Genomic DNA, 16,491 nt, shown 5'->3' on the forward strand with positions numbered 1-16,491 from the left:
TCTTGGCTCTGTAGGCAAACTGCAGGGGGTCCAGGAGAGAGTAAGTGATGGCTTTGAGGTGGAACAGCATGAGGCGCTCAAATGCCTTCATCACCATAGAGGTCAGGGCAACGGGTCTGTAATCATTGAGTCCAGCGATATTAGTTTTTTTGGGGACAGGGATGATGGTGGAGGTCTTGAAGCAGGCTTGTACGTGGCAGTTCTCCAGTGAGGTGTTAAAAATGTCAGTAAACACCGGAGACAGCTGATCAGCACAGTGCTTCAGGATTGATGGAGAGACAGAGTCTAGCCCGGCTGCTTTGCAGGGGTTCTGTCTACTGAAGAGTCTATTGACGTCCCTCTCCAGGATGGAGAGAGTCGTCCCTGTGGTAGAGGAGGAGGAGGGGGGGGGACTCTGAGCTGGGAAGTTGTGGAGAGGTGCAGGCCCTTGCTGTGGTGGGGGAGATGCAGCTGATGGGCTGGAGGGTGGTGTCATGGGGGATGGTTTCAGGACTGTCCCATTGTCTATCAAAGCGACAGTAAAACTCGTTCAAGTCGTTGGCCAGGCGTGAGTCATTAGTGGAGTGAGGGGCTCTGGGCTAGCAATTTGTAATCAGCCTTAGCCCTCTCCAGATAGAGGCAGAGTCATTGGCTGAGAACTGTTGTTGGAGTTTCTCAGAGTACAGACGTTTAGCTTCTCTCACCTCCTTGCTAAACCTGTATTTCGACTCTATAAACCTGTCTCTGACTCCACTCCTGAACGCCTCTTCCTTCTCCGACCTTAACTTTTTGAGTTTGGCTATGAACCAGGGTTTGTCATTAGTGTAAATCTCCCTGGTGCGTGATGGAACACAGCTGTCCTCACAGAAGCTGATATAAGAAGTCACAGCCTCTGTGTACTTATCCAGACTATTAGTAGCAGTCCTGAACACATCCCAATCTGTACAGTCAAAGCACGCCTGAAGATCCTCCACAGCTTCACTGGTCCACTGCTTTGAAGTCTTCACAACAGGTTTACAGAGTTTTAATTTCTGCCTGTATGCAGGAATCAAATGGACCATTACATGGTCAGAGAGTCCCAGTGCAGCCCGGGGGACGGCGTGATAAGCACTGCTTACTGTGGTGTAACAGTGATACAGTATGTTCTCCTCTCTGGTTGGGCATTTAATAAATTGTTTGTATTTGGGGAGTTTACGGTGGGATTTCCTTTGTTAAAGTCGCCGAGGACAATCACTAAGGAGTCCGGGAGTAGAGGGGTTTGCAGTTAATGAAAAAATATTCCAGATCAAGAGAACAGTGTTGTTGAATCACTGTCACATCGTTGCACCAGCCAGAGTTAGTGTAAAAGCAGATACCTCCACCTTTCGTCTTGCCGAAGAGCTCCGTGTTGCGGTTCGCTCGGAAAAGTTGGAAGCCAGCCAGCTGCAGCGCAGAGTCCGGTACAGATCCACACAGTTTCAGGCGTGTTGGTTTATCCTAAATATGAGAAGAGTCGGACTGGTCCAATTTAAGTATTTATTGAGATGCAATGAAAGTTGAACAACATAGCTATGGACAATTATCACAGCCTAGGCTAAATCAGTTAGCAATAGGTAGTTAATAATGGGCCCTGTACAAAAGGGGTTTGATATAATTATAACAGTAGATTTAATATGATTGGTTATGAAAGATTGAAGGGGAGTCACCACAAATCAATTTGGTTCTCCCTTATTGGTCAACAGCTGTAGTCCCCCTCCTCTTGTCAAGGAATCCAGGAAGTGACAAGAAGCCACTCTCCGTGACGCTACTACTACTCTGATAGTTGCTAAGCAAAATGTTCTCTTCATGAAAGGCCTTGAAACAGCTGATGCCATGTGGGCCATTTGAGAAAGGAATATGATGTTCCTGCTATATCCAAACAATGTCCTGTTGATGTAAACATTAGGATCCTCGAAACCAAAACAACGAAACAAAACAATGTCAACAAAGTCACTCTGTTCAACCTCCAGAACTCATCAGACAGCTGCATGAAAATATATGTGATGAATGAATGAATCTAAGGGAATAATGGTTTAATACCAAAAGTTAGAATTCAGAACAATTATAAGATTCATTATTAACACTATGCAGCAAGGTTTATTTATAAATCATTTGTATAAAGGCCTTATCTGGCTTAAACTGCTCAAGACTTCCCCTCCTGTCTTTATTGCAAAGAATACAGTTAGACCCCAGAACAGCTAAAATATTACAGCCACATCTCCGTGAAGCACAGAACAGAAGATGAGGAGAAGTCTCTGTTTTCACTAACTAGTAGCTGGAGTTCGTCCAGTTTGTTGCACGGTGAGCGAACGTTGGAGAGGAATATTCCTGGAAGCGGTGTGCGACGTCCCCGCCGGCGGAGACGCACAAGCGCGCCGGCTCGATTACCTCTCCTCCGTTGCTTCACCGTTTGAACAAAGGTGAGCGCACCTTTGACCAGAATGTCCAAAATTTGATTTCCCCTGGGTTGATCTGGTGGCAGATCTGCTGGCATCAGTCCACAAAGTCTTGAAGCAGCCCTCTGAATTCCCTGTCAATATACAGTATATATATACTGTATATATATATACTTTATATATATATATATATATATATATATATATATATATATATAAAGTTCTCTGACTCTACCCCTGGTATAGTCCATATTCACAAATCACAATCAGTCTCATATGGCTTTAAAAAAAGGTGTGACATCCTCTGCCCTTAACCTTCAACAAGAGTAAGGAAAAACTGCTAAGAAAAAACTAGCGAGAGAGCCACATGAGGGATCCCTCTCCCAGGACGAACAGAAGTGCAATAGATGCCACATGTAATGGTGAACAGAGATCAGTCAAATAATTTACATTATTTACATCATTGGTTAGAATAAACAGTTTGTAGCTGATGGAAGGTAAATTAATTTATGAATTTTTATCAGTAATGGTAGGGCTGGAGCAAGATTTGGACTTGTGGAAGTTTGATTTCTTCTACTCTGAAGATTCCTGAGTTATGCCCATTATGAGGAATAAAATGTACGACAGACTGGATTTTGTTTCACATATTAAATAGAAATAAGTAGCCTGACCCAAAAAGCCTGAAAAGGTCTGTGACAGATGATGACAGTTTTGCATGATTATTCAGAATGGCTTCGAAACATTTTAGTTCTTCTGCTGTGAAGGGATCTAGAATTAAGTGAAAAAACGGGGCAAACTGACTGAGGGTCTGCATATTTACAATTGCTGCAGATGTGGAGAATTTGGCAATAGGAGTATGAAGGAACACGTTCACTGCAATATTGCAAATTGGCGTATTGTTACGTCATGTATGTTTACCAACAAAATAGCGGAAAAAACGCATAAACAGATTCAATGTCACTTTTGGCCCACTGGAACACATATTTCTATGTAATGCTCATACAGTTTACATCCCTCACAAAAGTTTGTTCCAAGCATGTTAGGACTGATTGATCATTTAGCATTTAGATTACAAGCTTGAATCCAGCCAATTTTACTTCCAGTCTTTTAATTCACAAAATATTCAGCTTTTTGTTCATTCTCCATATTCTCTCCCTTCAGTCTCCTGGTTCAAGCACACCCTCTCCTCCTGCAGGAGCAGAGTCATCCGCCAGACATTTGCTGAAGGATGACAGTGTTGAAATTTCTCCTTTTAGTAAAGAGGTGTGTTCAACATTTTCTCACTAGAAGTCGAAATAAGATCACTCATTCTCACCTCATTTTACTTGTTAAAATAGTATTGCTTGTATTGAAATGTACCAAGCCCTTGTGTAGGGCTTCCAAGGCATATCTGTCTATGCATATATAGATGCAGACTTTGCAGTTTCAGGTTATCGCTAAAGACAGGTGAGCTTACCAGTGGTGTATTCTTTCCGGAGCTGACCTTAACTGTCGGCTGGGCAGCTCGCTCTTTGTATTCACTCAGCATTGTTACACCAATGACAGTTCTTCATAACATCAAAACACAGACACAAACTTAAGACAAACATTTTGTGATATGAGGGGTTCATCCATCTACAATACCCCTCTCACAATTTTCTCACATCTGTCCCCCAGGTGGTCTCAATCTCGATGAGGCTGACACACCTCTTTTTTTTTTTCTAAGGAAACTGTGTTCAGTGACGTAATCACTAAATGGCCTTGCACCACTTATCATACCTCTTCACCCCTTTTAACCCTGCTCATAATCTTCGTTCTGCTAACCAGCTATTACTTTAAGACTAGAGACAAAGGGAGGTAAGGCATTTACTGTTAGGGCTCCACAGATGTTTAACAACCTCCCTCTGGCAATCGGCCAAGCCACCTCAGTGTCTTTTGAAAACAATTTTTTATAAAATGGCCTTTAACGTTAGATATTTTTTGATTGTTTTTTAGTATTACATTTATTTTAACCAGGGATCTGTCTGTTATATTGCTTAATTTTATCCATTTTTAGCATTAACATTTAAAATTAAGGTTAAATCTCTTCTTCCGGTATTCTCAGCCATTTCTCTCATTGTCAAGTTGAAATAATGTATGAAAAAACCCTAACATGCTACTCTCTTTTTATTCATAGTCCAGAAGAAGCCTTGCTTCCTTCCCAACATATGTAGAGGGTGAGTGTTTCAACTTCTGATGGAAAGGTTTTCAAACTATGAGGGGATAGTTGAATAAGTTATATGGAGGAAAACATCAGCAGTGGCTTTGACAAAGAGTATTAATGAGAAAAAACATACATAAGCTTTTCCTTCTTATAACAAGAAGAAAAAGTAAATAACGAAAGATTTTAACACAAACAAATTTAAAGTATGTGATTGAGTGGTGGAAAAAAGTATGAATGATAATAATTTCTGCTCAATAGGAGGAACTTTGGTTATACACCCTGGGTTAATCACGGTTGGAAATATTGCTGAAATATTGAAAGAAATCAGCGGGTTCATTTTAGAAACTTCAGTAAACTTTGGAATGCTCAGGAAGGAGAATAAAACAACTAGATAAGATGTACAGTATGTAATAATGTATCAGTAAACTGTTACACACTCAGCAATAATAGAGACAATTCTGTGTTGGTAGAGGATATGAATGTTGCACAAGATTTATATATATATATATTTATGTCACTCCAGTTCCAGGCCCATGTGACCCAGAGGACCTGATTGATGGAATCATCTTTGCAGCCAACTACCTTGGCTCTACTCAGCTGTTCTCGGATAAAACATCATCCAAGAACATCCGCATGATGCAGGCACATGAGGCCGTCAGCCGCATTAAGGTGAAAACAAAGATAGTACACACTCAGACAACCTCATGTAGTGTATGCCCATGCGGGTCTGAATTTTAAGCTTGCACACTCAAGTTTCCACATGCATTTTTACTTTTTCATCAAGATGAGTCACACTGCTGTATTTTGATTTTGAAGTGGTACCAAAGTACAGGATACATTATGCAGACACAATTTGACATCATATCTTACCCATCATACCTTATCTAAAACTTTCCTTATTTTTTCCCCGGGTGGTATATCTTCAAACATCCCAAAGCACATCTTAGCTATAGCTGAATGTTTAATAATGATCCATGTTCTACAGCTCTCTATTTATCACCTGATTATCCATTATTTGCCTTACTATAAAATTAGCATATCAACTGAAAGATGGTCAAGACTTTTGACTGATGTTTTCAGGTTTATTTGAAGCTTCTTTAAACAACACCGTAAGAGCTTGTGCCTCTTCAGAGGGTCCCTAAAACATAAAACTTTCTTTTTGTGAAGTTACAGATTTATAACAGGAAGCCCGCCTCTCTACCGGACTTTCAATTTCTAAATAAAAACATGTAATACAAAAACGGAAAAGAGATTGTCTGACCTAAAAGCGAGGGAATATTTCACAATAAAATTACAGAAAGACACCTCAACAAAAATAAAAATAACTTATTTACAATAAGTATTTAAAGAAAAAGAGAAAGTGACATAGAACATGAAGCAGGACATGTTGCGTGTGTGTAACCATGACTCTATAGTAAAGAAGATCCTCAAACTGCCTCTTTCCACCACCCAATGCTGTTACCACCTCTCTATTAATTAAGAATAGTAAAATAATTAATTAGAAATTATACGGTTATCCATTAATAATAGTTAAATAATTAATGAAAACAATAAAATTATCAATTAAGAATAATACAATCTGTAATCATTGCTTATCGTTGTTTACAGGGACCAACGAGTCAATCTTTAAATATCAGTCTCAAGTGATATACGTTTTATTAATAATCTCAATATTAATGATTATATAATAAACAATGAAGGGTTTTAAGTTCGAGCACAGGCTATAGTAATCCAGCTGCATTCACATACATATGCACAAATAATCACAGAAATACAAATACTTTAATTACAAAAGTATTTATTAAAAGGGAAATAAAGTTAATGTCATTCAATGATTCTTCATTTAACAAACTCCAATATTTCAAAGATGACAACAGCAGCAGCAGTACTTATCACAATTGTCACACATGTAATACTGAGTATCTATGTGTGTGTGTGGTCGTGTGTGTCTGCCTGTGTGTCTCTATGTGTGTGTGTGTGTGTGTGTGTGTAAGAAAGAGAAAGGGGAGTGGCTATGGCGTAATGACGAGATCACGTGGTGACGTCGTCTGGCCGAAATCAAGATGTTAGGTTCAACTGATCTCAAGATGGAGGTTTATGACCTCTGTGACGACATGAGGTCGAAGACAAGATGGCGGTCGGTCGCCAGTTACACAAAGGAAGAGATTTCTTATCTCCTGGTTCTGGCGCCGAATGGCGTCGAGATGAATTTAGGCTCTTTTAGTCAAGATTTTGCTATGTAACATGAAATATGTAAGTGCAGGTCGGGACGTGTGTAAAAACAGGTTTAGGAGGAGAGAGAGAGGGAGAGATAGAGAGAGATCAGGAAAGCTCTCAAAACATCGTCAGAGACAAGGTTACAGAAACTTTACCACTCGGTACTCAAATTGGAGTTGTGTACCGAACTTTTTATCGGCAAAGTCTCTGCAAACCCAGTCGGACGATAACAGTGCTGCCGTAGACTCTCCATAACGGCGCGAAGCACTTTAAAACATTTCAACACGGTACAAAGGAACCGGAAGTGACGTATCGTTTCGCCGCGTTCAAACACGGACTGAAAAATAGATCTGCAATCTTCAAACAAACATACAATCAAATAAATGACACGCTAAGTATTTAAACTAGTTCTCTGCCCAGACAATTAATAAGCCTCTTACTGTGACCTTCACGGTGTTGCATGCACGTGTCGCGCGGATATTCCGGAAGTCCAGTGAATAATCGTGGCCGCTCAAGCTCGGTGGCGCTGGTTCCTCTGTTGCAGCGGCGTTGGCTGGGCCGAATAGGAGCGGATTCTTCTTGCTCCTAAACGGGATGACGTCGTTCTTCTGCAGTGATGAACAGCGGTCGCACAGTTGTTTTGGAGATCGTGGAAAAGAAAAGTCTTTGTCTCGGCCGGCGAATGAGCTTCCTGTTGCGTGGCTTTTGTTAAAGTTGCCTCCTTTAGAGCTGGAACATCTGGGAGGCCCGGAAGGGCCCAGGTCGAAGTCCTTAGCAGGGAGAATGGCTGCGATTTTTGGGGGGTCGGGGCTTTTATTAACCTGAGGAGGGCCAGCCTCCTTGAGGTGTGGTCATGGGATGATGCTGGCTTTAAGCCAATTGAGTGTCAGAGGTCAGATCAGAGTGGGAACGGCCAGGGGCAGAGCAGGGGTTTCTGGGGAGACCCCAGGGATTAAGTTACCACCAGAAGATACAATCTCCATGCTTGATCTTAGAGGGAAAACTTTAGCTGGCTTCAGTCTTGCCCCCACGCCTCACTTTTACAACCCATTGTGTGGACTCCACCACATGGTTAGTTCAGTAGGGACTCTTGCCCAACATTTATAAATTACAATCATAGGACCCTATTACCCCAACATATCTCTTTGCTCCCTAAATACATGCTCACTTCCTACAGTCTGTGAGAGCAAAATGGTAGGTTGAGCCTCTAGCTACCAAGCTCCTATTCTGTGGAACCAGCTCAAAGTTTGGATGCAGGAGTCATCAGAGAAAACCCAGTGTGGCGATCAAGTTTGACGCGAAAGTAACAGTCTGGCCTCGGCGGGAAGTGAAAGCTGAAGTATGTCACGCTTCATTGTGCAAGTAAAGAATAGAGCTTATAGTTAAAGATGGTATAGGTGAGCCCTTAGCCATCTCTTAAGTATACTCCTATAGACTTATGGAGGAACTCTCATCATTCAATTAGCAATCTCGCTCTCTCTCAAACCAAATAAAAAAAAATGAGCCATTAATTTGAGATGACTAATGTAATAGTAATTGTAATTTTTTAGCTGAATACAAATTCACTGGTATTAGCTGTAATAGGAGTTGTAATATTTACCTATGCAGCTTTGTCTGCTATGTCTAGGTGTGGCGCTGCTCCTCTTTCACTACAGTTTATTGGTTAACCTGTTGAAAATGTCACAATTATAAATATTTGAAACACTTCCTGTAGCTGTTTAAAAAGCATCTGTTTAAAAAGCATTTCAGCCATTCTGTTGACTGTTTCCATTAATACTTTTTTTAAAGGGTTTTATTGTGAAAGATTTGCAGGAGCGGAAGATGCCAGGCTTCATATTGTATAGAACTGTTATTTTTTTGAGTACACAAGACTACTTATTTACAAGGAAATAGAGTAGTCTTACCAGAAACCTCAGAAAGGCTGTAGTTATATTAAAAGTTAAAGTTTAAAATGCCGGTGCTAGGTAGTAGTCTAGCTCACCCGCTCTCTTGCACTTTTTATCTACCCTTCTCTCTATCACACACTCTCAAGCCACTTTCAAGGTAAACCCTATGTAAAAACATTGCGCTGGCAGTAACAGCTCCACTGCAGAATACAACTGTACCGCAGCCAATGCGTCACAAAGCAGTACATTGGTGCAGCCATTCCACAGCACAACCACAGCTAGTGTGACCCAGGCATCAAATAATAACTTTGGGTTATCAGATGTTAAAGGTTATTTTAATTCCCAGCTGCTTGATCTTTGAAGATGTTTTCTTGCCATGGTTTTGCTAGTTGTAATGAAAAAGTTACTTACTTCTATTTTTTAACATTTGTTTATTCAGGAATATAAGCTCACTAAAATTATGGCCTTAGTATGTCTTCCTTTTGTTTTGAGTATCTGTGTGTAATATTGTTTTGTGAATTTATCTTGGTATATGTGTTGAGGTCCCTCAGGATGTGCCTCAGCCCATGACAGAAGTGGACCTCTTCATTTCTACCCAGAGAATCAAAGTGCTCAATGCTGACTCCCAGGTACTCACTCTGACTGACGCACAACACACATCCTTTCTGTAATGTCTTTTCTCACTACCTCATCCATATAATTAAAAGGGTATAAGATTGCTTAAAGAGCACATTATAATGGAGCCCAGTACACTGCATGTGGCTGCACAGTTATGCTGTCTAGCAATATTTCTGATGCCACACACAGTTAGGTCCATAAATATTTGGACATTGACACAATTTTCATAATTTTGGCTCTGTACACCACCACATTGGATTTGAAATTAAACAATCAAGATGTGCATTAAGTGCATACTTTCAGCTTTAATTTGAGGATATTTACATCCGAATCAGGTGAACGGTGTAGGAATTACAACACATTTTGTATGTGGCCCTCCCTTTTTAAAGGGACCAAAAGTAATTGGACAAACTAACATAATCATAAATGTAATTGTCACTTTTAATATTTGGTTGCAAATCCTTTGCAGTCAATGACAGCCTGAAGTCTGGAACCCATAGACATCACCAGACAATGGGTTTCGTCCCTGGTGATGCTCTGCCAGACCTCTAATGCAACTGTCTTCAGTTCCTGCTTGTTCTTGGGGCATTTTCCCTTCAGTTTTGTCTTCAGCAAGTGAAATGCATGCTCAATTGGATTCAGGTCAGGAGATTGACTTGGGCATGGCAGAGCATTCCACTTCTTTGCCTTAAAAACTCTTTGGTTGCTTTCGCAGTATGCTTCGGGTCATTGTCCATCTGCACTGTGAAGCGCAGTCCAATGAGTTCTGAAGCATTTGGCTTAATATGAGCAGATAATATTTCCCGAAACACGTCAGAATTCATCCTACTGCTTTTGTCAGCAGTCACATCATCAATAAATACAAGGGAACCAGTTCCATTGGCAGCCATACATGCCCACGCCATAACACTACCTCTACCATGCTTCACTGATGAGATGGTATGCTTTGGGTCATGAGCAGTTACTTCCCTTCTCCATACTCTTCTCTTCCCATCATTCTGGTACAAGTTGATTTTGTCTCATCTGTCCATAGGATGTTGTTCCAGGACTGTACAGGCTCTTTTAAATGTCGTTTGGCAAACTCTAATCTGGTCTTCCTGTTTTTGAGGCTCACCAATGGTGTACATCTTGTGGTGAACCCTCTGTATTTGCTCTTGTGAAGTCTTCTCTTGATTGTTGACTTTGACACAGAAACGCATACCTCCTGGAGAGTGTTTTTGATCTGGCCAACTGTTGTGAAGGGTTTTTTCTTCACCAGGGAAATAATTATTCTGTCATCCACCACAGATGTTTTCCGTGGTCTTCCGGGTCTTTTGGTGTTGCTGAGCTCACCAGTGCGTTCTTTCTTTTTAAGAATGTACCAAACAGTTGATTCTGGCCACACCTAAAGTTTTTGCTATCTCTCCGATAGGTTTGTTTTGATTTTTCAGCCTAATGATGGCTTGCTTCATTGATAGTGACAGCTCTTTGGACTTCATAATTAGAGTTGACAGCAACAGATTCCAAACACAAATACTTCACTTGAAATGAACTCTAGACCTTTTATCTGCTCCTTGTCAATGAAATAACAAGGGAATAACACACACCTGGCCATGGAACAGCTGAGCCGCCAATTGTCCAATTACTTTTGGTCCCTTAAAAAGGGGGGTGCCACATATGAAATGTGTTTCCATTATGGTGGTGTACAGAGCCAAAAGGATGAAAATTTTGTCAATGTCCAAATATTTATGGACCTAATTGTAGTTAGCCTGTGCTCCTAACCAGGTAAAAAATTAATACCACAGTTTGAAATGAAGGTAAGACGAGTTTCTTGGCAAGGTTCTGCTTCTAATTAGTTTAGGAAGTACAAGCTTTCTGGTCAGTAAATCTAGCAGTACATACCACAAAAAATCCGAAATATCTAAACCGAAAAACAAATTTGAGTCTGAAGTGCATGCTCTCCCGTTGAAATAAATTTCACATGAGAGATTAAGAAGGTGTGTTGATAGATACATATCATTAATTCAATAAATTGTATTTGTATAGTGCCTAATCTGAACGCACTTTACATAGTATGACCTTACACACTTATAGAGAAACCCTACAGTTCCCAAAACAAGCAACACTGACAAATGTGGAGAGAGAAAAAAACTCCCTCTGGAAGAAACCTCAAGCAGAACCAGACTCAATGTGGGCAGCCAAGAGAAGAGAGGGGTGGGGGTTGAAGGGGCAAAACCAAGAACAGTGGTGTTACCATTAGGGCGTCAAGATATATCGAAAATGTATCGTCATTGCAATACCAAAATGCTAAATATACTGTATATGTACTGCAAAAGACAGGTTAAACTGCTTTAAATGGTGTTCCATGCGCCATGCATTCATGCTCTGCATGTTAATATATTTGGCTCAGATTAAAGCTCAGTTTGGCCTGATGCAGGTCACCAGCACACAGCATGATTAAAGGATACACAGCAAGGAGCAGTAAATTACTATACACAGTCCTCAAGTACGGCTTTTGTATGACTTGCACTACTTCCAGCTTCGAAATGACTGTCACTCACACAGCTTTATGGTGTTTGTATGTCATCCTAACTTCAACTACAGCTTGCAGCAATCACACGCATTGTCTTCCAGGAAATGCATGTTCGAGATTGATATGTTCTCTCATTTACTTTGGTTTCATCCTCAAATGTTGCTTATATACGGCCTGTTATGGCTGTTTGACTTCCAGGAGACAATGATGGACCACCCTTTGCGGACCATCTCCTACATTGCTGACATTGGCAACATTGTGGTTCTGATGGCCCGGCGCAGGATGCCTCAACTTGAATCTCAGGAGAATATGGAAGCTTCAGACCCAGGTCAAGAGAGCAAGTGCCAATACAAGATGATATGCCATGTGTTTGAGTCTGAAGATGTAAGTCCATCAACAAAGCTATACAATGTCTTTGCTTCTCAGCAGAGACCACATACAGTTTTTGTAATGTTGAAACTTTAAAGCTGTGAAATGATCTACAATTTAGCTAATGATAAGATAACCCTGTCCTCTAGGCCCAACTGATTGCACAATCCATTGGACAGGCCTTTAGTGTAGCTTACCAGGAATTCTTACGGGCTAATGATATTAACCCTGAGGACCTTAGCCAGAAGGAGTACAGTGACCTGCTCAACACTCAGGACATGTACAATGATGACCTTATCCACTTCTCCAAGTCTGAGAACTGCAAAGATGTAAGTTGGATATCTATTATTTAAACAAGTACACACAGGTTCTTTAACCATAATTTGTTCTGACAATAGAAAATAATTAAATGGTCATCTTCATTTACCACTGCTTCTGGTTCATAAAGTTTAACTGCTATCAGATTCCAAAGGCTCTGCTATTTTTGCACCGTATATCACATTTTTATGAATGCAACCTTGTACATAAAACAATAACCTCTACATATATCACTAGACTCCTTTATAATATATAATGTTTTTCTGATGATAATCTAATGATAATGTGAAATTGTAGTATCCAAAGTATGCAGCAATGTTACATTTGTTGTTTCTGCTTGCTGCCTGCCTGCTGTGAGCTCAGGTGTTCATAGAGAAAGCTAAAGGGGATATTCTGGGTGTGGTCATTGTGGAGAGTGGGTGGGGCTCCATCCTACCTACTGTCATCATTGCCAACATAATGCATGCTGGGCCGGCTGAGAGGTCTGGCAGACTGAACATAGGAGACCAGATCATGTCAATCAATGGAACCAGTCTGGTGGGACTGCCATTGTCCACCTGTCAGAGCATCATAAAGGTATTTGTATGAGGATTTTATTAATAATGGTGAAACGAAGACATTGATAATGAAGTAGTATAAGAAAATAACAACATATGTTGCCTTTATTGTATTAACATAGAGATACTGACAGTTACCTGTATATGGTATATAGGTAACTAATATGCAGTTACCTGTATATGGTAAACACCTTATCCTATTGGTCACTTAACACTACTGGCATTTAAATGAAGATCAAGAAGAAACTCAATGATGAACCTTCAGTAAAGATAAAATCAGGTGTGATCTCATCAGTTGGTTATAATTAAAATACATGTTGAAAAACTTTCTTTTGAAAAGACTCCTAAGAGTTATCGGATTTCCTTGTAGCAGTTAAGTGTAATGCAAGAAATTCTGATCCTGTATTTCATATTTTTGTAGGGTCTAAAGAACCAGTCTCAGATCAAGCTCAACATAGTCAGATGTCCCCCAGTGACCACTGTTCTCATCAGACGTCCAGACCACCGCTACCAGCTGGGCTTTAGTGTCCAGAATGGCATTGTGTGTAGCATGTTTTTTATGTTAAATGATACTGTAGGTCTGTTACAGTACTTGAATGATATGACCCAATTTCTAATGTAAAATAATTGATTTGTCCCTTTGACAGATTTGTAGCCTTATGCGTGGAGGCATTGCTGAACGAGGCGGGGTAAGAGTGGGTCACCGCATCATAGAAATCAACAGCCAGAGCGTGGTGGCCACACCCCATGAAAAAATTGTCCACATCTTGTCCAATGCTGTAGGAGAGGTGAGGAATCACACAGAACATAGACAAAGGAATCACTGTGATCTGGATCTTTTTACAGACATGTTGAAGTTTGCAAGTAAATGTTTTACCAAAGCCCTTTGACACTTACTAGGTACTAGCAAAGTGGCACTTTAATGAATTTCTTCACTCTATCGTCATATGGTTGTTGGAGCTATTAGCAGTGAATAACACAGCTATGTAGCTGACCAGAAGGAAAGACATCAGATGTTTACTAAGTGGCTTTTACACTAGGTGCTAATGCCATTGACTCTAGTGTAAGCAGGGGCCTATACTACAGCCGTGGCCAAAAGTTTTGAGAATGACACAAATATTCATTTTAACAAAGTCTGCTGCATCAGTTTTTATAATGGCAATTTGCATATACTCCAGAATGTTATGAAGAGTGATCGGATGAATTGCAATTAATTGGAAAGTCCCTCTTTGCCATGAAAATTAACTGAGGATCACTTTGTCATGCTGATTGAGAAAGAATTGCAGACTGGAAGCTTTAAAAGGAGGGTGGCGCTTGAAGTCATTGTTCTTCCTCTGTTAACCATGGTTACCTGCAAGGAAACACGTGCAGTCATCATTGCTTTGAACAAAAAGGGTTTCACAGGCAAGGATATTGCTGATAGTAAGATTGCACCTAAATCAACCATTTATCGGATCATCAAGAACTTCAAGGAGAGCGGTTCAATTGCTCTGAAGAAGGCTTCAGGGCGCCCAAGAAAGTCCAGCAAGCGCCAGGACCGTCTCCTAAAGTTGATCCAGCTGCGGGATCGGGGCACCACCAGTGCAGAGCTTGCTCAGGAATGACAGCAGGCATGTGTGAGTGCATCTGCACGCACAGTGGGGCGAAGACTTTTGGAGGATGGCCTGGTGTCAAGAAGGGCAGCAAAGAAGCCACATCTCTCAAGGAAAAACATCAGGGACCGACTGATATTCTGCAAAAGGTACAGGGATTGGACTGCTGAGGACTGGGGTAAAGTCATTTTCTCTGATGAATCCCCTTTCAGATTGTTTGGGGCATCTGGAAGAAAGCTTGTCCGGAGAAGAAAAGGTGAGCGTTACCATCAGTCCTGTGTCGTGCCAACAGTAAAGCATCCTGAGACCAATCATGTGTGGGGTTGCTTCTCAGCCAAGGGAGTGGGCTCACTCACAATTTTGCCTCAGAACACCGCCATGAATAAAGAATGGTACCAAAACATCCTCCGAGAACAACTTCTCCCAACCATCCAAAAACAGTTTGGTGACGAAAAATGGCTTTTCCAATATGATGGAGCACCTTGCCATAAGGCAAAAGTGATAACCAAGTGGCTCGGGGAACAAAACATCCACATTTTGGGTCCATGGCCAGGAAACTCCCCAGACCTTAATCCCATTGAAAACTTGTGGTCAATCCTGAAGAGGCAGGTGGACAAACAAAAACCTACAAATTCTGACAAACTCTGAGCATTGATTATGCAAGAATGGGCTGCCATCAGTCAGGATGTGGTCCAGACGTTAATTGACAGCATGCCAGGGCGAATTGCAGAGGTCTTGAAAAAGAAGGGTCAACACTGCAAATATTGACTCTTTGCATGAACTCAATGTAATTGTCAATAAAATCTTTTGACACTCATGAAATGCTTGAAATTATACTTCAGTATACTATAGTAACATCTTACAAAAAGATCTAAAAACACTTAAGCAACACACTTTCTGAAAACCAATACTTGTGTCATTCTCAAAACTTTTGGCCACGGCAGTACAAAGCAGGATTTGCGGTTATCAGGGTAACTTCATTTATAGTTCAATTTTTTCAGTCCTAAAAAACACGTTCCCTTCTTACTGGTAACTTATGCTGAACAGCTAACCTGCTTCGTAGAACGTTACGTTTCAGATAAGAGATGGAAGTGATATCCAAGGTATTTAATAGAAATAATATTGTGCTTTGTTCTGGTTGTAATTGTTTGTGACTGCCACAGATCCACATGAAGACAATGCCTGCAGCCATGTACCGCCTGTTGACCGCACAGGAGCAGCCTTTTTACATGTGACAAGACAAAGCCCTGCCTTCACAAACCCTTCAAACTTCCTGCAATCAAGTCACTTCCCAAGTAAACCTCATCTGTTCAGCCAGGCCTCATTCTAACCCTTCCATCCACAGCCAATGCAGTGGATATGAGTTGTTGTATGGATGGATTTGATTCTCAGCTTCATCTTCAAGAGGCAATTTAAAATTTATTATATATATATATATATATATATTAAAGCGCCCATTTGTAATCGTAATCTCAATCTCTTTGAGTAAACATAAAACTGTACCTGAAATGGTCATTTTTAAGCAATTGTTGTAGATTGATGAGTGTTTTGGTTCTTGTTTTAGTAAGTAATGAGAACACAGTAGCATGAGGACATGCACATCCAACCCTGACCATCACACCCTATCTGTACTTCTACAATACTGCTATTTCACTGGCAGAACACTGCCTGCTTACCTCCACAAAATTTCTCAGCACAACACAGAACCCTCCACAGTGAGAAGATGATTTTGCTGACAATTCTGTGTGAACTCACCCCCTCTCCATCTCATTCCACATTTGCTGCATTTTTTAATAGTCAACTCTGCTCTCCATTTTACACTTCACATTTATAACAGTAAAGGTTTG

The 16,491-nt window shown here is 40.7% G+C and overlaps 1 protein-coding gene across 1 annotated transcript; it reads left to right on the forward strand.

Annotated features, from left to right (window-relative positions):
* Window positions 1–1,043: 1,043 nt before the first annotated feature.
* apba1a (amyloid beta (A4) precursor protein-binding, family A, member 1a) lies at window positions 1,044–16,002 on the forward strand. The gene is made up of 11 exons (XM_053420099.1): window positions 1,044–1,103; window positions 4,549–4,588; window positions 5,099–5,286; window positions 9,221–9,307; window positions 9,909–9,911; window positions 12,007–12,192; window positions 12,327–12,506; window positions 12,859–13,071; window positions 13,474–13,593; window positions 13,700–13,840; window positions 15,808–16,002. Exons 1-11 carry the CDS (start codon window positions 1,044–1,046, stop codon window positions 15,877–15,879), a joined length of 1,290 nt encoding a protein of 429 aa, XP_053276074.1. The 3' UTR covers window positions 15,880–16,002.
* Window positions 16,003–16,491: the final 489 nt, after the last annotated feature.

Source organism: Pleuronectes platessa, chromosome 4 (assembly GCF_947347685.1).
Source record: "Pleuronectes platessa chromosome 4, fPlePla1.1, whole genome shotgun sequence".
Classification (NCBI taxonomy): domain Eukaryota; kingdom Metazoa; phylum Chordata; class Actinopteri; order Pleuronectiformes; family Pleuronectidae; genus Pleuronectes; species Pleuronectes platessa.

Excerpts from the sequence above, each read along its gene's own strand:
- apba1a (XM_053420099.1), top strand. The coding sequence starts at position 1,044 with ATGGTCAGAGAGTCCCAGTGCAGCCCGGGGGACGGCGTGATAAGCACT. Across the intron at positions 5,287-9,220 it reads CTCAGACAACCTCATGTAGT|GTCCCTCAGGATGTGCCTCA; the intron begins GTATGCCCATGC and ends ATATGTGTTGAG. Across the intron at positions 12,507-12,858 it reads AGTCTGAGAACTGCAAAGAT|GTGTTCATAGAGAAAGCTAA; the intron begins GTAAGTTGGATA and ends CTGTGAGCTCAG.